This window comes from Tiliqua scincoides, chromosome 4 (assembly GCF_035046505.1).
Source record: "Tiliqua scincoides isolate rTilSci1 chromosome 4, rTilSci1.hap2, whole genome shotgun sequence".
NCBI classification, from domain to species: domain Eukaryota; kingdom Metazoa; phylum Chordata; class Lepidosauria; order Squamata; family Scincidae; genus Tiliqua; species Tiliqua scincoides.
The window spans coordinates 168,958,285-168,981,921 of NC_089824.1; the positions used below are offsets into that span (position 1 = coordinate 168,958,285).

The 23,637-nt window shown below is 45.0% G+C and overlaps 1 protein-coding gene across 1 annotated transcript; it reads right to left on the reverse strand.

The window, feature by feature from the left end:
* Window positions 1–135: 135 nt before the first annotated feature.
* Window positions 136–22,660, reverse strand: SMPD2 (sphingomyelin phosphodiesterase 2). Its single transcript, XM_066625488.1, has 11 exons — window positions 22,567–22,660; window positions 11,482–11,649; window positions 9,017–9,113; window positions 8,599–8,675; window positions 6,880–6,973; window positions 6,672–6,761; window positions 4,871–4,953; window positions 3,051–3,183; window positions 2,633–2,737; window positions 957–1,113; window positions 136–664 (listed from the first exon to the last, which is right to left on the reverse strand). Exons 2-11 carry the CDS (start codon window positions 11,529–11,531, stop codon window positions 321–323), a joined length of 1,230 nt encoding a protein of 409 aa, XP_066481585.1. The 5' UTR covers window positions 11,532–11,649; window positions 22,567–22,660; the 3' UTR covers window positions 136–320.
* Window positions 22,661–23,637: the final 977 nt, after the last annotated feature.

Sequence of the window (23,637 nt, forward strand, 5' to 3'; positions counted from 1 at the left end):
AGCCGTAGCTATTTTAGAAAGCAGCATTTTATCAAAACAAGCTGCAGTGCTCTGCCTAGGTCATTTGGTTTTCTTTTTTAAAAATTACCTCCTGAGAATGACTGGGCTATGAAACAATAGCCAAATTTCCCCAAATTTCCATTTATAGAAAGTTTTATTGCTCTAAAACGCAGATATAAAACCTGTACAGCATCAAATGCTAATTATTGCCACACTGAGAAATGAACTAAGTGTCAGAACCTGGACAGCACAGAGGGATTTGCTGTTCCCACCTCCACAAGGGGCTTTGGTCCTTATCAAGGCTCCAGCACCATATGGGCTCATCCAGAGCTCAACTTGTCCTGAAGCGTCTGTAGCCCCACCCGCATTTGCTCCTCTGTCCCCTGCAGCACCTTCACTTCAATGGTGTGGAAGAGATAGAACAAAGCCGAGATGAGCAAGACCACCACTGCTAGCAAACCAAGTAGAGAAAAGGAAAACTTGGGGAAAGGCTGCTGTAGGGCTCCACCGAACATGGAGCTCAAACCCATGGCTCCTTGCATGAGCAGCAGAAGCACAGCCAGGACAACCATGCGTCCACAGGAGTACTGCTGGCGCTGAGCTGAATGCAGGCCCACCCTCACTTCCATTCGGGCTTCATTCAAGACGTCCACCAGGAATGGCTCTTAAAAACAAACAAAGAAACCAGTGCTCAACCATAACATGCATTAATGCGACCAAGGCCACTAGTACACATCTGAATCAACCCTCTTATGGACTGCTGCCATGTTATCCAAGGAGATCCAAGGGAGCAAGTTCTACTGAACACAATAGAACACCAGAAGTTAATGAACAGTCTTAAAGGAAACCCTATGGTTGAATATTGTGGATGGACAAAAATAGGAAAGTCTCAACTCCCAAGGGTATGCTAGCCCCAAGTTTCTGCTTGTGTCAAATCATGAAAGTTGAGCACTCACCAACTGTGGGATGGTTCTGACACTTGTTGGATTTTCTTTTATCCACAGACAGAATTGCTATCACAGCCTCATGGTCAGAGTAAGGAACGTCCTTTTCATTAGTAGTTCCAGAGGAAGTTTCATATCTATGGCATCTTATGGTGTACTCAGACAAACCCTACAAGAAAGGGAAGTCAGGCAGGCTGATGAGTTTGCTGTATCTGCGTGTGCAATTAATATGCTTCATACATATTCTATGCCAGACTGCGAAGCACAGCGGAGAGCAGATATGCCTTCTTACCAGTGTGCACCCCCTCCCTGGAACTCACAGAAGATCCTCAAAGAACAGCAATCCTAATCCTCTATAGCAGTGGTTCCCAACTTTTTTTTTATCTTGTGTACTCCTTGGCACCCCATTTCCATAATTTGTACCCCTCATATTAGCCCTGGAAGGCATTCTAATGCTAGCCCCACAAGGCGTTCTAATACTGACCTGCCTTTTTCTGCCATTATTCAATTCTTTTTCAACTACCTCTAAAGGTACTGGCAAGGACCTCAGAAGGGATACGTACCCCAAGGTGGGAACTACTGCTCTATAGGAAAACTTTTCCTAAGCCTGTTCTATCACATACTTACCTGGTCACCTAAGTATCTCCAAGGAATGTGTTCCTACAACTTCAGGTAACTGAGTAGTTCCTTAGTCAAATAATTTTCCCAATATTTTAATCTGTACATTGCATTTTAAAAATTACACAACACCTGTGGCTTTAGGGAGCAAAGGCATTCTGTTTCTGGGGAAAGTTTTGAATATATTTGAAGATGATCGTCAAGACCATATAAACACAGGAACCTGCCTTACACCTAGTCAGACCAGGGGGGCATCTACATCACTATGGTCCACACAGACTGGGCAGCAGCCTACCTAGTGATGCTGCCAGGCATTGAACTCCAAATACATGCTTTGTATGCAGAAGACCCCTATCACTTAGCTGCAGCCCTTCCCCAAATCTCCCTTTCTTACATTTTCAAAGCTAAATCAACACAGTTCTTTTCACACGGACATGACCTTTTTGAGTTCTCTTTGCTACTTCTTTCAGAGTTTGAACATAGTATGAATGTGGGTGTGTGAATAGTAGTCTAAGCAATTGGCACTGCTGCGGGTGTCCTTCCCCCAGAAAGTGGTGAGCTAGTCAGATCCCCCCACCCCACTTTACAGGTTATTTTGTGAGAAGGTAAGGAGTAAGAACTGCGGCCAGTCCATGTGCTAAGAGGTCAGAAAAAAACAGTGTGATAGTGGTTGCAATTCATTTAACACAAAAATGCAACATGTTCTTGCATAACCTTGATACGCTTTAGCACTCACACCCAAACCATGAACTTCAAGAAAGCTGCCCCCACGTGAGCAGCGGTCAAAGAGAACACACCCAAACCCAAGAGGAAGTCAAGAAGAGGAGCTCAATTCATTGCCAAGGGATGGATTGTTGGAAGACATACTCAGCCAAAGAGGACATTGTTTTGGACGCTCACATATAAAGGCACAGCAAACAGAAGCCTATTCCACTGCATTCTAGTTGAGGATACGGAAGGGAGGCAGACAACAGTCAATGGACAATCCATGGACCCTCTCTCTACTGCTCCATGAACGCTAGACACTTTCTTAACTCAGTCCCTCTTCTGTGTCCCAAACTTGCACATACCTTATAAAGAATGTAGTCGATACGAATTCCCTCAGGATAAATCTGCAGTTCCTTCTTATTTGTGAAACGATTGCTTGGCACCAGAGTACAGCCGTCTGGACTGCCCTGAAAGCAAGGTCAGAGACTGAATGATCTTCTAGCCAAACATACAGAGCACCTGCAGCATAGGCTGCCATTCATAGGGCTCAGTGCTTTGAGGAAGGAAAGGGGATTCAGCAGGAGAGGTGAAGCAGGCCATGCTAACTGTCTGAAGGATGCCCAGCTCATGGATTTCTTCCCAAAATAAAGAGCAAAAACATAGGATCTAGTCCCAAGTACAGTCTTCCACACACTGAGGTATTTGCATACTTACTAGCTTACATACACAGTCCAAAAACCAAAAACTCATACACCTTTCTTGACTCTTTCATGAACTCACCTCAACCCTTTCTGCAGCAATGAAGGAGTCTCGGAACCCCGTCCAGCCTTGCAACAGCCTAATGCCAACATCCTCCGGATGCATATTCAGGTCCCCACCAAGCAGCACCACATCAGCCCCTTTGGAAGTATGCCTGTGAAGATGGGACACTGCTCACAAATCAGGAAGAAACAACCAGCCTTCACCCTTCCAAGGGTGCTTTCTGCTAGGTGGTGTCCATACCCCTTGCCCTTCCCTTCCCCTGCCACTGACTAACAGCCCAATCCTGAGAATGGCTGCCGCCGGATCCTGCGTGCCCCAGGCTACAGCAGGAGGCGCCTTCTCCCGGGTAAGGTAAGCAGCCCTGCAGTGGGGCTAATTGTGTGCCTGTTGTGTTAAGCCAGATGCTCTCCAGATCTGTTGTGTTAAGCCAGATGCTCTCCATATAACATACAACTTAGAACACATAACTGGGAGTGCGCAGTTCAATTCACAGCGGAGAGACAAGTAACAGCGAATGGCTGTGACCAAGTGCAGCTGCACATAGTCGCAACCCTATTTACTCAGAAGTAGTCCCATTGCTTTCCATGGGTATTATGAGACATTCTTCTCTGAGACAAATGCTTCTGAGACATTTGATGGGAGCGTTTCCCCTTTCAGGGGAGGTGCATCCTGCAGCTGGAACAAGCCCACCATAATATGCTGTTTCTTGATCATGTTCCTCTTGTTTTACAGCAGCATCAAGGCTGTCAGGCGGGGCTTCATCCTTAAAGAAGTGGAATGATTCTGGGGAGCCAGTTCAGCTCTGGCTCTCTGTCTTGGGGGGGATGTGTGAACTGAGACTCTGAGTCTCTGCTGCTCTAATCAGTTTCCTGGTCAGTTTTCCTGATTGTGTGGCTTGTAAATAGAGAGGAACAGTGCAGGAAGGGAGAAAAGAAGAGAAGGCAGGTGCAGCGGGCAAAGAGAAGTGGAAGAAAACAGTTCAAACAGAGTGAAGGTGGGCGTCAGGAAGAGAGAGGAGCTGGGGCTGAAGAAAAGAGAGAAGCAGGCAGTTCAGGAATGGGGAGGCAGGGTGGTTGTGTGTGGGGCTCCCCTCCTCCCATGTGCTCCAATGCTCTCAGAAGAAGCAGATGCAGAGCTGCAGACTCTGCATGAAGAAGCAACCCTCCCATCTCTCTCCCTATCTTCAAGCTACAATTCTTTCCTAGGAGTAAGCCCCATTGACAATAATGGGACTTACTTCTGAGTAGGCATGAATAGACTTGCGTTCTAAGGCTGCCATCCTATCCACACTTTCCTAGGAGTAAGCCCCATTGAAGATAATGGGACTTACTTCTGAGTAGACATGCATGGGATCACGCTCTAGGCTCCTGCTTCTTCACTCCCCTTTCCTGTCCAAAGACTAGTGGGGGCAGGAGGAGGAGGAAGTTAGAGCTGAGAAGATCAGTGGTCGGGGAGCCTGAGGGGGTGGGACTGCAATGCCAGGAGCAGGAAGGAGGAGGAAGTGGCAAGTGAGCTGAGCAGCTCTGTCAGGCTCCCAGCTTGAGGTTTGTATGGAGTCGTGGGCTTGCTAAGCGCACGATGGGGGAGCACACGGTGGATGAGTGATGCGGCGGGGGAACGGCGCGTCATCTGCCCCAGCAGCACCACTGCTGACCCACAGTGTGCCTAAAACAGCTCTGACCCCCTGAGTGACCTCACAGATAAGGCGAGGTCACAAGTGATCTGTTGGAACAAATTTTTTGCCCTATAGGTGAGTATCTACAGTATATATTGCATTTCATAAAGCATCAACTGCAGCACAAACCTCACTTTTTTCTGGAGTCATTCTCTGTACTCACTGTATAAACTGGGCAAGCTCCCATGCCTGAACAACTCGATGGGGCAGGTAACAGTCCTTCTCACGACAGTACTCTGCATGGAGCTTGGGGGGAAAGAGGAAGAACACATACATGTAAATCACACAGGTACTGAACATGCATGAAATTGACGTAATTGTTCCTATGCTCACTTAGATGTTTTTAAAACAGATCTGGAAACCTTCCAGAATTCAAAGGTAGGAGATCCAAGGGCTCTTTCCTATGGATCTTAAGATAAAGGAGGAAATAATATAAGCCTTCTTTGGGTGGTGGCGAGAGCTCATCTTTCCAGAAACACAGAAGAAATTGTGAATGAGCCAAGAGCATCTGGCTGAAACGCCCTAGAATTCCTAGTTCAAGTCGTTCAAATCCTGGGATAATATCTTCTATTGCTTTGGCCCAAACAGGAAACGGACCACTTCCTGTTGAATTTCTTCTGGGCCAATTTAAAAACTGCTCAGTCACCTTTTTAGTGTTAAGCACCAGCAGTCTGGTTCAATTTCAGTCCAAGTGGAATCTCTTTTTGTACTGGCTTGGCTTGTCCCAAAACAGTCCCCAGAGTCTAACAAATCCAGACCTGACCCCACAACATCACAGTCTCAAACATGTATTTTTGGGTCTAGCTGCAGATTTCCACTAGCAGTTTTTGGGCTTAGGTAAACCAGGCATGGCCACTGTTCCTGCTTAATGCAGTCTATGAAACTTATACTTGCTATCATTAGGGATATCTACTGTATCAGTTTCACTTATCCCTTCTAATTTGCTGGCTGTCTACATCTCCTCAAAGCCAGCAATTACTTAAGGTACTCAACGTTCCCACAAAGTATATACAATTCTAGGGCTGTATTCACAACCTATGAAGGCTGGTCTTGAAATATCAGGCCAGAGTGGCCCCTGTTTAGGAGCTACTTGCATTCAGTTAGCCAATCTGTCCTGTATTTACTGTGACTTGGCTGGGACAGACATGTCCATAGTAGTGAGCATGAAAGCGAACAGCAGTTTCTGCAAATGCATGTGTTTAAAATAGAGAGACAATTGCACAAACTAGATTTCCTTTTAAAAAGAATTTTTTTTTTACAACGTGTCAAAGAACTTTTAAAAAGTGGCACTGTACCTATGTCATAAGGAGCCTTAGTTGTTCATGGGCACCCCCTGCTGACAATTACATTGTAAAACAAGAGATGGCCGGTTATGAGCCTGGCCTATGTAGTCCACCAGGAAAATGCTAATAGTCACTGGATATGTCAGAGCAGCCTAAAAGGCAGAAAAGGCTGCTGCCCCACTTTCTCTGTGGAACACTCCTGACATCTAGACTTCTCCCCCAACCTCTTTTTAGCATTATTTGTCAGTTTTATACATTTTTTCCCCCATGCAAAGCAAGCATACCAACAATAGTTTCAAACATATGCATTATTCATATGGGAGAGAAGGGAAAGAGAAGCCAAGCCAGAGATGGAGGGTACCTCTTTTGGTCCAGGAAAAAAGTACAAACCATACTATTCCAGTGGAATTTGTTATGCAGAAACTGCATCATTAGAGGCCAAACAAAGGTCCAGATATGCCTGCTAATTCTGATCCCTTCTGTAGGCTGCCAGTTTGCAAACCGATAGCGAATGTGGATCAGTGATCGACCACTGAGTTTTGGGGAAATGTCTTTCCCCCATCCAAATCTTTTGTTTTCTTTGATTCTTGCTCTAAGCATCAACTTTTGGAACTGGAGATGTTCTTCAAATTATTGAAATACATTTATTTTTTGAAATTTATTTAAATCAAAACTGCTTACATGTGTCACATAGACATTGAAGACTATTTCTTGAATCTTCAGTATGGCAAGGCCAACCGATTTGCCACCAAACCAGTCTCCGTGCTGGAGCTGTGAGGGGGAGACGAGACATGTATATGAGACACATAGGCACGGTGGATCACAGTGAAAGAATCATTGCAAGGCTGCTGCTTGTGATTTTCCCTAAGGCAAGGCATCACCAACTCACCATGTAGGGGTAGCCATTCACAGAGTACTGATACAGGAAGGTGTCCAGGATCTGGTGTTTGGAGAAGATGCAGAGCCCACTGCCAATCACCCCACTATGAAACAAACAGAGGCAACAATCACCACTTAACTCTGGAGATTTCACCAGCATAATTTTTTCTACCTCATGCCACCACCCACAAAGGGAAGGTGGCCTAACCCAACAATTGCACAAATGAAGAACTGGAGGATGTCACAACTCAAGAGAGGTAAAGAGATGGCAAAGGAGCACCTTGTTACTTTAAATGAATTTAAGTGTCTGGGACCTGATGAATAACACACCAAAGTAGTGAAGGAGCTTGTAGATGTGATCTCAGAGCCACTGACTCTAATTGTTGAGAACTCCTTAAGTTCTGTTCTCCTGTTCTCTTTGAGAACAGGTAAGTTGCCCAAGGACTGGAGATAAGCAAATATCATTCTTATCTTTAAATAAGGGAAGATATAGAAAACTACAGACTGGTCAGCTTGATGTCAATAAGATCCTGGAAGGCATTATTAAGCAGCATGTCTGTGAGCACTTACAGCCCAATCCTATCCACACTTTCCTGGGAGTAAGCCCCATTGACTCAAATGGGATTTACTTCTGAGTACACATGCATAGGATTGGGCTGTCAGAAAACAATGAGGTGACTAAAAGTAGGGCTAAAAGTAGAAACTGAAATTCAGTTGACGCCTATCAGTCCAGAGACAAATAACAATAATAACAATAATAACAATAATAATAAACTTTATTTATATCCTGCCCTTCTCCCTAAAGGGACCCAGGGCGGCTAACAACATGTAAAAAAAAACAGATTTTAAAAACATTACCACATAGCAGATAAAAACAATTAAAAACGCATTAACAGAGGCCATAAAAACAGTCGTCAGATTAAAAGACAGAATAAAAAGAGCAAGTCACAGAGGAATTAAGCCTGTAAAAAGCGAAAAGATACATAGAAATGTTAAGAAGGCCAGAAATCAGAAGGCTTATATAAACAACAGTGTTTTCAGGCCTCGCCGAAAACTCTCAAGAGAGGGAGCCATTCTCAAATCAAGGGGAATGTATCTTGGCATCCTTCTACCTTGGGATCAATGACTCCAAAGGGCTTCCACAGAGGTGCGTAGGCAGAGTGACCAGATACAACGGAGGACACAATGCCTGTACCTTTAACTATTGTATGGAAGAGGGAATTTTGGCAGGTGCAGCTCAACATGGAAGGGTTTTTAAAGCTGCATCTACCAAAATTCTTTCTTCTATACAATGGTTAAAGGTATAGGCATTGTGTCCTCCACTGTATCTGGGAACCCTGTGCATTGGAAGAGTAACACACCCTGTGCAAATAGATAAGATGCTATATACAGATAAGATATATACATATATAGTGGAGGTTTCTGCAGAAGCATACCTGGTGAGGTTTAAGTGCAATTAATAATAAGGCACATACTTTTAAGAAAATGTCTTCTGATCACTGAAAAAGCACTGGTCAATGTACCTTTCATCATAACATTCTGCCTGCTTATAAGTTCTCAAGAAACAGAAGAACAGTGTTTTCTTCTGCTGGGACCACTCCCTGTCCTTATAAAGTAACATGATTGCAGGTCTGTGAAGCAAAAGTCTATCAGAACTCTGTCCAACCATTATCCTGATGAGACATCAAATGACAAGCATGTGACTAAAGGTCACACCAGCTCCTTTTACCTTTTGAAGTAATGAGAAGAAGGGTAACAGGCAGTCAGTTTCTTTTTCAGCTCCCAGTAATCTTTCTCACTCCATACCTGGAAAAGCAGAGAGGCTGAAATCACAGTTGCTGACAATCAAAAACCAAACATGGCAAGCCGATCTGAAAGCCAAGCCCCCAGGCCTAGCTTCCGTTCATTCCTCTGCAAGTTCCCCTTATTAATCATGTTTCTATAACATTGTAACTGTGTGTAGTACTTCAAAATTTCAAAACAGCCCTGCATTAACCCACTCAGTAACAGGTTGATGCTAGCAATTTGCCCATAACCGTTCAGCAAGTCTGTGGCTGTGCTTGGATTTGAACCCTCAAAGCCTAACAATTCTGTATTTGTTATATCAGGATATTCACTTAGCAGGAGTATTCCTGCTAAGAGCTCACCTCCTGTAAGAGTGCCAGGTCAAATCCCTCCTGGTTGAGGATAGCAGCAATCAGTTCAATTCGCTCCTCCCGTAATTTGCTCAGGAAACGAATTGCCCTAGGAGAAAAGGGAAGAGAGTGAAAATGCAGCTTCCAAACAGAATTACTGCCTCCAGTCCTTCATACCTTGAAGGATCATCATTTGGATAGACTCCAAAATGACTGGAGGCTCTCCGAGAACTTACCACGGATTAGGTTTTCTTGAGATTGGAGTGAAAACATCATGCTTGGTATTAATGAGAGATAAATTATGCAGCCCACAACAGAGATGACAGGTAGAGCCAGAAGTGTGGGGATCAGACAACCCGAGACCCTAAAAACCAGTTTGAAGGCATAAAAGCATGCACTCCCATGCAGAGATGGCATAGCCTTTGGATTTCATCACCAGATCTCTCACCTATTTGCTTAGGGTTGTCCTGAATTAAGGTTGCATGCCTGGGTATCTCAAAACAAGGGTTTGGCAGCTGTGGATGTGAACTTCTGACACTATGGTCAGAAGTACCATCCTCTTTGCTTCCCAAACTCAGGGAAACTTGTTCTGCTGGTTTGCGGCACACAGAGGTGATTGACTGGTACATATGATGTCATGAAGCCGCCTCTCCCTTCCCTTTTCTAACTAAAGCTAGTTTTCTAACTAAAAGCTAACAATCCCTTCCTCCCAAAATAGGGCACTAAATGAACTTTAAAAATGCATAAATGTAGAAATGGCACTTTAAGTAAAGAAAAAGAAAGATTTCCTAAGTTTGCTGGGGGGGGGGGGAAGCAAGTATGTCTTGTCATTTTCAATACAGGTTCACCCTACAGGAGAAAATGTACCGACTCCTGTTTTGAAGACACATCCATACACACCTGGAATCATGTTTGACAAGTTATATATAGTACAAAAGTTGATGGAAATTGCTGAAAGCACCTACTCATCCCATGCACCAACTGACCAATCTCCTCTTCATCTCTCTAACCTCCTGGATCTAAAGCAGTCATTTTCAACCACTGTGCCATGGCACATTGGTGTGTCGCGAATGGTCCCCAGGTGTGTCGCGGGAATTTGGGAGAGGGTCATTTAACAATAGGACCATTGGGGGATGTGAGCCCCCATTGACAGCACAGTGTGCCTCGTCCATTGTCAAAAAGCTGATGGTGTGCCTTGACCATTTTAGTGCCTTGCCAGTGTGCCGCAAGATGAAAATCACTGGTCTAAAGTGTTCACCTCCCATCACAGACTTACCTACTACAGGAGTGACTTTGTAAGATATGCTAAAAATGGGAGATGAGCTGGGGGAACATTTTATAATGTTTGATCTAAATCTGAAGTGGAGAGTAGAGTTCAATGGAACTCAGAAAGACTCAAGATCTGAAGAAACCCTGTCTGCACAGCATATGTATTTAGCATTCTAGAGCAGGGGTGCCCAAACCCCGGCCCTGGGGCCACATGCGGCCCTCGAGGCCTCTCAATGCGGCCCTCAGGGAGCCCCCAGTCTCCAATGAGCCTCTGGCCCTCCGGAGATTTGCTGGAGCCTGCACTGGCCCGACGCAACTGCTCTCAGCGTGAGGGTTCTCACATTTTGACCTCTCACGTTAGCTGTTTGACCTCTCACATTAGCTGTGGGATGAGGGCTCCCTCCACTGCTCACTGTTTCATGTCTGTGATGCAGCAGAGGCAGCAAAGGAAAGGTCAGCCTTGCTTTGTGCAAGGCCTTTTATAGGCCTTGAGCTATTGCAAGACCTTCATTCATTCATGTAAGTTCATCTTTAATATATTCATTTATGTAAACTTATGCAAATTTATTAAAATTTTAAATGTAAATTAATTCTTCCCCCCCCCCGGCCCCCAACACAGTGTCAGAGAGATGATGTGGCCCTCCAGCCAAAAACTTTGGACACCCCTGTTCTAGAGGGTTGATGTCCTAAACAGAACCTGATATGTCACCAGCTTTGTGGTAATGACACTTCTCCAAAAGATCAGAAAGTTGCTTTTGAAGAAATTCCTGCACCCATACATGACTGTGGAATAGCATCAATATATCCCCACTCATGAATCTGAACAAAGTTCCATGTTCAGTTAAATCTGTCACTGGTTCATATCCCACTGGAAAAGGACAGGAGCAGGGAGAGAAATTGACAACCCTCTGTGTAACACAATAAGAGCAGCAATATTATCTTTTGTTTAAAAACTGCAGCCTTGCAACCTTGCTCTGAGACAAACAATTTCATTACTTCCACTCTGCAAGGGGGAATGCCAACAGAGGAAAGAGTGGCTTGCCAGAGATTTCTGAGCAATGAACAGAATCCAGAAGTCTCAGGAATGTCTTTGCCACAAGGCATGACTGCCAAGAGAACATTGGTTCCTCCCTCCCCACACTCCATGCTCTCATCCAGATCAAAGCTATCCTCTCCTGCCCCAAACAAAAGCAAAAGGATAAACTCACCAGCAATTGAGGTCAAAGACACGCAGCTGTAGCAGAGGGCAAGTATCCATCACTGTGAGGACAAGACAAATGTTGAGGTGAGCTTGAACTGAACTTCACCGGCTTCAAATGCAGTCAGGTTCTGCCTCCAGTTCTCCGACGTCAGTGTCAGACTTTGCCTCTTCTCCTCTGCCAGGAGAAAAGGATGATGACTGCAATATTGCATTTAAGACCTGTGAGCTAGCAGTTGTAGGCAAGGAAGAAGAGGGTTGTGGGCGGGGGTTAGAGTGGAAGTGGTTCAACCAGAAGCATGTGCTCTTGTGTACAAGGCCAGTACATGCCTGTCTGCACTAAACCCCTCAGGCATTAGCCTATGGGAGTCCTCCTCAGGAGGAGGGAGAGCTGCCCAAGCTAAAACCTGCAGCTTAGCAGGGTTATATAGCACTAAAGGGATATTCTCAGGTCAAACTAGGCCTCTGGGTTGCATTCAAAAAGCTAAGATTGTTCAACACCAAGTCTGTCTTCAGTAATAAAGATGTCACTGCCATTCAGACACTCTCGTCTCCGATCAGTCAATAATAAGTACAAAACGCACATATACCCTTAATATGCTCTTGTGGATAAGATCCAATGTGTTAAAATCATGACAGGGTATTTTAAAACACATGACGTTCTGCATAGTTCCATAGGACTGCCCACAAATTTTTTAAAAAAACATTTCATGCATTTCCCCAGCCTTTTACATACAGCCATTCCAAATCACATCGGATACACCATTAATGCTGTCTGGTTCGGTGCCACACAAAACCATTCTTGATGGTAGCCTCTTCCAGAAAAGCATGTACAGTCAGGTAGATACATGTATTTTTTTTTAACAGAATTATTTTTATTGAGTAAACAGAAAAAAGAGCATTACATGGATACCTGGTTATGAGTTACATACGTACTTTAAAAAAAGGGAACACACACACATACGACCAAAGTATCTGCATATCAACACGTCATGCGGCTTATGATATCAAGGAATGGCCTCCAGATATTGTCAAATATATCCATGTGCAATTGACGCTGATATGCCATTTGCTCAAATATTGATAAATGGAAAATATTGTCCATCCATTGGGCGTATGTAAGTGGGCATCCTTTCTTCCAGTGAAGTAATAGAAGTCTTTTTGCTACCGTGAGGGCACAGAGAGTCAATTTCAATTGTCCAGGTGTGAATGAATGTTGGCAACCTTCAGTCTCGAAAGACTATGGTATCGCGCTCTGAAAGGTGGTTCTGGAACAGCGTCTAGTGTGGTTGAAAAGGCCGATTCGGGAGTGACAAACCCTTCCACACTGGGAGCAAGTGCAGTCTGTCCCTGGTCTGTCTCCCTGGCTATGGGCCTTCCTTCTTTGCCTCTTAGCCTCAGACTGTTGGCCAAGTGTCTCTTCAAACTGGGAAAGGCCATGCTGCACAGCCTGCCTCCAAGCGGGCCACTCAGAGGCCAGGGTTTCCCACCTGTTGAGGTCCACTCCTAAGGCCTTCAGATCCCTCTTGCAGATGTCCTTGTATCGCAGCTGTGGTCTACCTGTAGGGCACTTTCCTCGCACGAGTTCTCCATACAGGAGATCCTTTGGGATCCGGCCATCATCCATTCTCACATGACCGAGCCAACGCAGGCGTCTCTGTTTCAGCAGTGCATACATGCTAGGGATTCCAGCTCGTTCCAGGACTGTGTTGTTTGGAACTTTGTCCTGCCAGGTGATGCCGAGGATAAGTCTCCAAATAATGGGTAGGTAATTGAGAATTACATACGTATCCGTAAAAATTAAAGGTTGCTGTAGCACGGTCTTTATAATGTTAATTGTTTCATTCCAAAGGTAGATACATGTATGACACTCAAAGCAGAAAACAAAGTCTGAGTGCTTGAATTTCCTGTAAGGATCTGCTTTCAGCTATGCTGGACAGTTTTACCTCAGTGATTGAACTTGGGACATCGAGCCCCCATTACCAGGATACTACAATACTACAATACCTCACAAATGCGTTTGGTTTTCATAGCCTTTAGTGTATGGGATTTGGTGTTTTATTGAGATGAGATTCTCAGAGCTACACCAGAAGTGATGTTAAACATGTCACAGATTGGGTTAAAAAAAAACAACTTTTAAAATAGCAGTCTTTGGGATGAAATAGGAGTCAAATCCAGAACAGAATCAAGACATACAGGTAGGGAGTGCATAACCCTTTTCCTCTATACAGATTTCTGCCAAAAAAAATCTCTCCCCCCCCCCCCCAATTGCTCTTCAGGGCCCTTGGTGGCTAGGGAGGGGAGGGAAGCAATTTTTGATGGGAAGACGCCACAAAAGAAAAGGCTCTCCCTAACACCATGCCATAATCACAATCCGATCTGTGGGATGGAAGTATCCCCCCTGCCACTAATCAATGACATGTCTAGTTTGAATCAAGAACTTGGAGGAATGCATGGCAGAGCAGGAAACTACTCTTGACCCCAAACAATTCCTTCTCATCTCAAAGACTGCATTTTCCCCCATCCGCAGGAATGAGAAATAAAAGGAAGATAACTGTGCTTCTGTTCATTGCGAGGATTACCACTATTGTCTTATGTAAACATTATCTGCAGTATGAAGTGACACACTTAATGAGGCTCAGTGAGAAATGACAACTACACACTGAGCAAGCAGGGAAACTCGTTTTAGCACAGCCCATCACTCAACAGTGCCAAGGATGTGACACAGCTCTGAATCTCATCCACTCCCTTCTGCCGACTCTTTGTTCAGTACTCTATTTCCTGGCTTCTTCACAGATAGCAGCACCTCATTCTTGAGACTCTTATTGCCTCCAATGACCCTTCACTACGTTTGGACAGAAGTCTAACCTGACTTTCTCAGAAAATACATGTATCATCAAGATGCACACAGATCAATACATCAGACTGGCGTTCCAACTAGCAATTTAATTGCTTTAATAATTAAAATTACTTAATGTACCAATTAAGAAACTACTAAAGAAGCAATTTCATATTCATATCAAAGATAACAAACTATTCTGGATAATTTGAGAATCTGCTTTAAAACAGATACATATGAACATAAGAACAGCCCCACTGGATCAGGCCATAGGCCCATCTAGTCCAGCTTCCTGTATCTCACAGCAGCCCACCTAATGCCCCAGGGAGCACACCAGATAACAAGAGACCTCATCCTGGTGCCTTCCCTTGCATTGGCATTCTGACATAGCCCATTTCTAAAATCAGGAGGTTGCACATACACATCATGGCTTGTAACCCATAAAGGATTTTTCCTCCAGAAACTTGTCCAAACCCCTTTAAAAGGCATCCAGGCCAGATACCGTGACCACATCCTGTGGCAAGGAGTTCCACAGGACAACCACACACTGAGTAAATAAATATTTTCTTTTGTCTGTTCTAACACTCAATTTTAGTGGATGTCCCCTGGTTCTCGTGTTATGTGAGAGTGTAAAGAGCATCTCTCTATCCACTCTGTCCATCCCCTGCATAATTTTGTATGTCTCAATCATGTCCCCCCTCAGGTGCCTCTTTTCTAGGCTGAAGACACCCAAACGCCATAGCCTTTCCTCATAAGGAAGGTGCCCCAGCCCAGTAATCATCTTAGTCACTCTCTTTTGCACCTTTTCCATTTCCACTATGTCTTTTTTGAGATGCGGCGACCAGAACTGGACACAATACTCCAGGTGTGGCCTTACCATCGATTTGTACAATGGCATTATAATATTAGCTGTTTTGTTCTCAATACCTTTTCTAACGATCCCAAGCATAGAATTGGCCTTCTTTACTGCTGCCGCACATTGGGTCGACACTTTCAGCGACCTGTCCACCACCACCCCAAGATCTCTCTCCTGATCTGTCACAGACAGCTCAGAACCCATCAGCTTATATGTGAAGTTTTGATATTTTGCCCCAATGTACATGACTTTACACTTACTTACACTGAAATGCATCTGCCATTTTGCTGCCCATTCTGCCAGTTTGGAGAGATCCTTCTGGAGCTCCTCACAATCACTTCTGGTCTTCACCACTTGGAAGCATTTAGTGTCGTCTGCAAACTTTGCCACTTCACTGCTCAACCCTGTCTCCAGGTTGTTTATGAAGAGGTTGAAAAGCACCAATCCCAGGACAGATCCTTGGGGTACACTGCTTTTCATCTCTCTCCATTATGAAAATTGCCCATTGACACCCACTCTCTGTTTCCTGGCCTTCAACCAGTTCTCAATCCATGAGAGGACCTGTCCTCTAATTCCCTGACTGTGGAGTTTTTTCAGTAGCCTTTGGTGAGGGACCGTGTCGAACGCCTTCTGAAAGTCCACATATATAATGTCTACAGGTTCTCCTGCATCCACATGCCTGTTGACCTTTTCAAAGAATTCTATAAGGTTTGTGAGGCAAGACTTACCCTTATAGAAGCCATGCTGATTCTCCCTCAGCAAGGCCGTCTATGTGTTTTGAGATTCTATCTTTGATGAGGCATTCCACCATCTTACCCGGTATAGATGTTAGGCTGACTGGCCTATAGTTTCCTGGGTCCCCCCCTGGGTGTGACATTTGCTATCCAGTCTTCTGGAACCATGGCCGTTTTGAGGGACAAGTTGCATATTTTAGTCAAGAGATCAGCAACTTCATTCTTCAATTCCTTAATGACTCTTGGGTGGATGCCATCAGGGCCCGGTGACTTATTGATCTTTAATTTATCAATGAGGTCTGAAACATCTTCTCTTTCAACCTCTATCTGACTTAATTTCTTGGTGAGGAGGGGCCGTTCGGGCAGCGGTATCTGCCCGAGGTCTTCTGCCCTGAAGACAGATGCAAAGAGCTCATTCAATTTCTCTGGCATTTCTAAGTCTCCTTTTATTTCCCCTTTCCCTCCCTCACCATCCAGAGGGCCAAGCGCTTCTCTAGTGGGTTTCCTGCTTCTAACATATTTGAAGAAGCTTTTATTATTCCCCTTAATGTTGCTGGCCATGAGTTCCTCATAGTCTCACTTGGCCTCCCGTATCACCTTCTTACATTTCTTTTGCCACAGTTGATGTTCCTTTTTATTCTCCTCATTAGGGCAAGACTTCCATTTATGGAAGGAAGCTTCCTTGCCCTTTACAGCCTCTCTAACTTGGCTCGTTAGCCATGCGGGCACCCTCCTGGATTTAGCGAAACCCTTCCTTCTTTGTGGTATACACCTCTGCTGGGTCTCTATTACTGTTGTTTTAAGCAGCTACTCTACTCTATAGTGAGTAGACATGCATAGGCTTGGGCTCTCATGCTGCAGTAAGCTCTGTTGACTATAATGGGACTTACTTCTGAGTAGAGGGGCAGAGGGATTGTGCCCTTACTTCCCACAAGCACAGGACTGCACCATGGGGTTGGTTTTCATCCTTGGGGTTTGGGAATGCAGTTTTGTGCCTGGGATCTTTTCATTGCAATACAACGTGTTGTTACACAAGGATTGTATAATACACTGTCAGACACATAGAGGCGATGCTCCCACAGCTGAAATTCCTCAGGTTAAAAAAAGGCAGGAATGTGGCACAAAACATTACTTCATTAATTGTACAATACTATGCAGGTCTTCTCAGAAGTAAGTCCTATTGTGTTCAATGGGTCTTACTCCCAGGAAAGTGTGGATAGGATTGCAGCATTTCAGCAGAATCCTATGCATATCTACTCAGAAGTAAATCTTATTATAGCCAATGGGGCTTATTCCCAGGAAAGTGGAAGTAGGATTGCAGCCTTAGGGCACAATCCTATGCATGTCTACTCAGAAGTAAGTCCTATTGTGCTCATTGAGGCTTTCTTCTAGCACCTGTGCAGTCACAATGCAGCCCTGAGGTAAGGGAACAAATGTTCCCAGCTCCCCACCACAGGATGCAGTGCATCCGCTATTGGTACAGCTGCACTGGCACTGGAAAGTTGGATAGGATTGGGTCCTAAGTCCTCTTAACTGTAACTTTCCAGCACCAAGTCCTGGAGGTCTCCTTGTGACAAGGGAATGTTTGTACCCTTACCTCAAAACCTGCAAGGCTTGTTACATGTGCTGTTAATTTTCATTTTTAGGCTGGGTTGTGGGTGCTTGGGCACCTACACAGCTGCAACACTTTCGAAGGACTGTGGTGGGGAGGTTCTGCCTCCCCTGTCTCCCCACCCACTGCAGGCCCCTGCTTTGCACTACCTGGTCAGTAGCAGCCCTCAAACTTGTGGGAGAATCGCCACTAGAGTAGACCAAAGTGATGGGTATCTGCTGTTGCCTGTCGGAAAGCAACCTAGAAGAACAGTCCCCTCATAGTACTTTTTTGCTCATTAGTGAAACTGTCCTTCAAGGCTGCAATTCTCTCTCAAATCCTGGAAGTCAACAACTCCCCTTGAACTTGTTGGGCTTCTGAGTAGACGTGCATTGGATTGCAGAGTTGGAAGTTGGAGGGGGAAGTTTTAGAGTTCACTGGAATTCTTTTTGGGGCTGAGTGGTAAAAGCAATAGAGCGGCATTTCTCAACCAGTAGTACTCATACCACCAGTGGTACTTGAGGTGGTGCCCAGTGGTACTCATGGCAGGACCCCCCCCCGACCTCCACTGCCTGACAGTGAGACCAGCAATATAATGCAACAAACAGTGGTAGGAGGCTCAGTTCTGCTTTCCTTGCACTCAAAAAAGCCCTCCCATCTACCCTGGGAGCCCAATCCTATGCATGTCTACTCAGAAGTAAGTCCCATTATGTTCAGTGGGACTTACTCCCAGGAAAGTGTGTACTGTACAGTATAGGAGTGCAGCCGTAGTCTTTCAACTTCCTTTGCGGCAGACAATTGAAGCTGAGTTGCTCATTGCTCATTAGGACATAGAACCTGTTGTTAATTTATTTGAATCCCACCACTGGATTGGACTCTTTTTACCTTCTCTTTCAACCTCCTTCTAACCAGCCTCCTCATTTGAGGGAAGTCCGCCCGTCGGAAGTCAAGGGTTTTTGTGAGAGATCTGCCCGGTATTCTTCCCCTGACGTGCATGTCGAAATGGATCGCAGCATGATCACTGTTCCCCAACGGCTCCATAACATTGATATCTCTAACCAGGTCCTGAGTACCACACAATATTAAATCCAGAGTCACCTGTCCTCTGGTGGACTCCATGACTAGTTGCTCTAAGGCACAGTCATTTAGCATGTCAAGAAATCCAGTCTCTTTTTCGTGACCAGAACACCAATTGACCCAGTCAATATGAGTATAATTGAAGTCCCCCATGATTAGAACCCTGTCCCTCCTTGTCACCTCCCTGATCAAGGTCCCCTTCTGGTTTCTGGTCTGGAGGACGATAGTACGCCCCCAGTATTACATCACTCCTCAGGCCTGGTAATTTAACCCACAGAGATTCTACGGTGGAGTCGGACCCACCTTCAATCTCTACTTTGCTGGATTCTATCCCTTCCTTAACATAAATGGCCACCCCACCTCCAACACGCCTCTCCCTGTCCCTCCTGTAGAGTTTATAGCCCGGGATTGCAGTATCCCACTGATTCTCCGCATTCCACCAGGTTTCCGTTATGCCCACTATGTCAATGCTTTCCCTTGTCACCAGACAGTCCAGTTCTCCCATCTTTGCTTGGAGACTTCGGGCATTTGCATAAAAGCATTTGTACATGGAATGCCCCAGGATGGGCTGCTTATTAGCTCCTTTGTCTCTGCATCCTCTCACTGTGCCAAACCGTCTATCACATCCCATCATGCTACCATTCCCAAGTTCTTCTCCTACTCTGCGTTTGTCTTGTTGTTCTCTAACCTCCCCATCCTCGTCCCATAGGGTACCCATAGGCATCTCTAGATACCTAGAGATTTGTAAATATATAAGGGCTATTCTTTGAATGCTATTCACATTTCCAATCCTCCTACTCTCTTCTGTAATATGTATTTCCATATTTAAAAAATTAAAAAAATTTTTTTTCATTCATCTATTTGTGTGGCTTTGCACCTTCTTCATACTGTGTTCAGTGAGACTTGCTTCCTAGCAAAAGCTTAGAATTGGAGCCACAAAATGTTAATTGAATGAATCTCTAGATCAGGGGTCTCCAAACGTTTTGGCCAAAGGGCCACATCAAATATCTGGCGTGATGCAGAGGGCCGGAAAAAAAATTTAAATTTAAAATTTAAATAAATTAGAGATGGAACTCAGATGAGTGAATAAATGAATGAATGGGCTCATTCATCAACCTCTCTGGCCCTCAAAACAACCTCCAGACACAATCAGAGCACTGTTCTGGTCATGTTCAGTTGAGTGGGTCAGAGGCTTTCAGGGGACAAGAAGTTGGCTGCGGGCCGGAAAGAGGCTTGCTGCGGGCCACATCTGGCCCCTGGGCCAGGGTTTGGAGACCCCTGCTCTAGATCAGAGATTTTCAGCCACTGTGCGATGGCCATGAATGGTCCGCAGGAGTGCCATGGGAGTCTGGGGGAGAGTCATTTATTATTAGGGCCGTTTGTGGAGTTCGAGGGAAGGCAGAACCAGTGTCATTCTTCAGGTGTTATTCTGTGTAAGCTTGCACTGATGCATCTTGTTTATTATTTCTATATCAATACTCATTTTTTAAAATGATAATAATAATAATAATAATAATAATAATAATAATAATAATAATAATAATAATAATAATAATAATAATAATAATACAGGTATTTCTATACCGCCTTTCTTGGTCCTCAGATTTCTCCTCAGACTTTATTCAAGGCGGTTTACATAGGCAGGCAAATTTAAGATAAAATAATATATCTTTTAAAAACTGATGGAATGCCTTGACAATTTTAGCACTTTGTCAATGTGTTGTGAGATGAAAAAGGCTGAAAATCACTCCTCTAGAATAGGAACAGGCTAGATTGGACTTTGACCCAGTTAGAGAGATCAATTTAGGCAAATACACTGCATTTTCAAATACAGAAAAAAACTGGAAACAAGAATCGTCACTTTCTGGACATGCTAATGCTAAAAACCATTATCCTACAAACTCTTGTGAAAATACATGTTACTGGAAATCACTGGGACAGGGCTCACATTCACATAATGGCTCCAGTTCTGCTAAAGGTTTCCCAGTATAGAAATGTCTTTTTTGAGTTTGTGAATTTCTTGCAAGGATCAATTTTCAGTATGCTGGAGACTTTTAAATCAATCATTGAATTTAAGGAATTTACCTATTCCCCTTTACAAATTTATAAACTTTACAAAGTTTTAATGCCTCAGAACTGTTAACATTTCCACAGCCCTTGGGGTCTGAGATTTGGTGTTTTACTGATTTTAGATAGATTCTCAGAATCAAACTAGACATGATGTGTAAACATATCATCGTCTAATATGAATGTATTAATAAACATTTAAATGTCCAATCCAATTTGGGATTCTGACAGAGAGGTAGCTCTTTTTCTCCATGCCGTTTTCCAACCCTGAAGGTGCAACTGCTGTTCCATTTACAGGTTTTTCAAAGGGACTCGCAACATGATCTCTTGTGCATGTTTGTTCAGAAATAAGTCCCAATGGGTTCAGTGAGATCTACTACCTAGTAAAAGTAGAAAGAGTAGAAAGTAAGAGTAAGTTTAGAAATGGGCTGTGTCAGAATGCCAGATGCAAGGGAGGGCACCAGAACGAGGTCTCTTGTCATCTGGTGAGCTCCCTGGGGCATTTGGTGGGCCGCTGTGAGATCCAGGAAGCTGGACTAGATGGGCCTATGGCCTGATCCAGTGGGGCTGTTCTTATGTTCTTAAGAGGGGATAGAATTTCAGCCTTTTGACACAAACTTTATTAGGATCGGAGACAATGTATTCAGAGGCGTAACTAGGGTAGAGCCTGAGGGGTACTTGGTCCAGGAGCTATGCCAAAGGGGAGGACACACATTACTGCCCCTCAGACTCGGTCCTAGTTACCTGTTCCTTCTTCTGTGGAACATGCACCCCCAGCCAGTGCACCCCCATCATGATATCGCGTGATGTCACTGCTCTGGGCACTGGGACAGTGAGTTACACTTCTCAAAGACAGGACTGTAAAGCACTGTTTCTCAACACTTGTCCTCTGCTGTACTACTTCACAAGGTCCACCATTTCTTACTACCACTGGAAGTAACTGGCAGTGACGTCACTGCCAGATTGGGAGGCCAGATGCAACATGACAAACACCAATAAGAGGCTCAGGGTGGACTGGAGGGCTTTTTTGAGTGCAGAAAAGAATGCTTTGGAGCTCTGCCCACTGAGTTGGGCCTCCCACCACTGTTTATTGTGTTGCGTTCTTGATCTTGTGGTTGGGTGTCAAATGTCCAGGGGTTGTCAAGTACTACTGGTGGTACCCGTACCACTTGGTGAGAAACACTGGTGTAAAGAGACCGCTGTGATCGAAAACCACATGCCCTTATGCAGCAACTGTAAATAAACACACACACACACACACACACACACACGTGTGTGTTTCATTACAGATTCAACTGAACTTGAAAAGCCCAATAGGGTTGGATGTGCTCCTTGTGTCCCAGGGGACCATCATCATTAGACATCCTCTGGGCTTCAGTCCCAGTCGCTGCTCAAGCACTTCACTTTAACAGGCAATTCATCTGCATCATCGATCCCTGGCATTAATTTGAATCATGAATTACTTAGAAGGGGTTGGACACAGACTGGGTCCAGAAGGCCAGAAAGGGAGGCAGGGAACCTGCAGGGTCCAAAGCAGACTAAAGTCAAAGCAGACAGTCAGAGCCCAATCCTATGCATGTCTATTCAGAAGTAAGTCCCATTATAGTCAGTGGAGTTTACTCCCAGGAAAGTGTGGATAGGATTGCAGCCTGAGAGCCCAAGCCTATGCATGTCTACTCAGAAGTAAGTCCTATTATAGTCAGTGGGGTTTACTCCCAGGAAAGTGTGGATAGGATTGCAGCCTGAGAGCCCAAGCCTATGCATGTCTACTCAGAAGTAAGTCCCCTTATAGTCAGTGGGGCTTCCTCCCAGGAAAGTGTGGAGAGGGTTGCAGCCCCAGTCAGTCAACGGGGCTTTCAGAGAAAGCAATGAGGAAGCCAGAGATCCATTTTCCATCCCAAGGGCGAGATCTGAAGAACAACCTGGCATACCTGGAGGGAGGCGGTGTGTACGCGGCTCAGTCTTCGCTCCCTTCCGCTCATTACTCCAGAGAGGACCGTCTCGCCCGCAACAGGGATCCTGCAAAGAGCCGGCAGCGCCTCACTCCAAGAGCGGCGTGGGGTGCTCTGGGACTTGTAGTTTTTCGCCTGCTCAGTAACTCTCAGTGTTAAATCGCTCTTCTCCTCCCCTTTCCTACAAGTCCCACAATGCAGCGCTGATATGCTCCCAACCACCAATGCCGAGAAGCTGCTCGCAAAGGTAGAGTATGCAGCAGGAGACTACAACGACCGGCATGCTTTGCGAAGAAAGTGGTGCAAGTGAAGCCTTTGCAGCCAGGTCTGTTGGCTATGTCAGCAGCAGTCCCATTGTAAGGCTTGCAAAGTTCTGCAGGCACCGCATGTGTGCTGTTGACTGATCAGGTTTTCAGTAACAAGGCTCTGATTTTGCAAGTCACACAAACCTCTTTATAAATAAAACCTCTTTTTTGTTTGATTATTTATTTATAGCAATGTTCAGCATCTTGGTTTTATGGTTCAGCTTTGTAAGCCCCTGCAGCCAAACTGGAACAAGTTCAGAGGAGAGCAACAAGGATGATCAGAGGGCTGGAGAATAAGCCCTATGAGGGAACTTGCTACTTTCAGCCTGGAGAAGAGGAGGCTGAGAGGGGATATGATAGCACTCTTCAAATACCTGAAGGCAGTGGCATCACTAGGAGTGGGGTGGGGGCGCATTGGGTGACATGCACGGAGGGGGGTGTCACCAGAGATGTGCAGGGCGGATGCGGAAGGTGAGGCAGAACCACCCCATCGTAGTCCATGGAAAAGCACCGCAGCTGCCTCTCCTGCTTATACCCAGAGAGGCTCTCCTTACACGCATGGAGGTTCTCCTTATACCAACTTTCTCAGGTGTAAGCAGGCAAGGCAGCTTGGTGCTTTTTCATGGACAATGATGGAGTGGTTCCACCTCACCTGTCACACCTGCACTGCATGTCCCTGAGTGACATCACTCCTGGCCACAATTGTTAAAGTTGTGGTCTTTACGAATAATGCCATCATGTTATA

Coding starts and splice junctions, on each gene's coding strand:
- SMPD2 (XM_066625488.1), bottom strand. CDS start 11,531: ATGGATACTTGCCCTCTGCTACAGCTGCGTGTCTTTGACCTCAATTGC. Junction 6,974..8,598: donor TCTTCTCATTACTTCAAAAG/GTAAAAGGAGCT, acceptor TTTGTTTCATAG/TGGGGTGATTGGCAGTGGGC. Junction 4,954..6,671: donor TCAATGTCTATGTGACACAT/GTAAGCAGTTTT, acceptor TTTCCCCCCAAG/CTCCATGCAGAGTACTGTCG.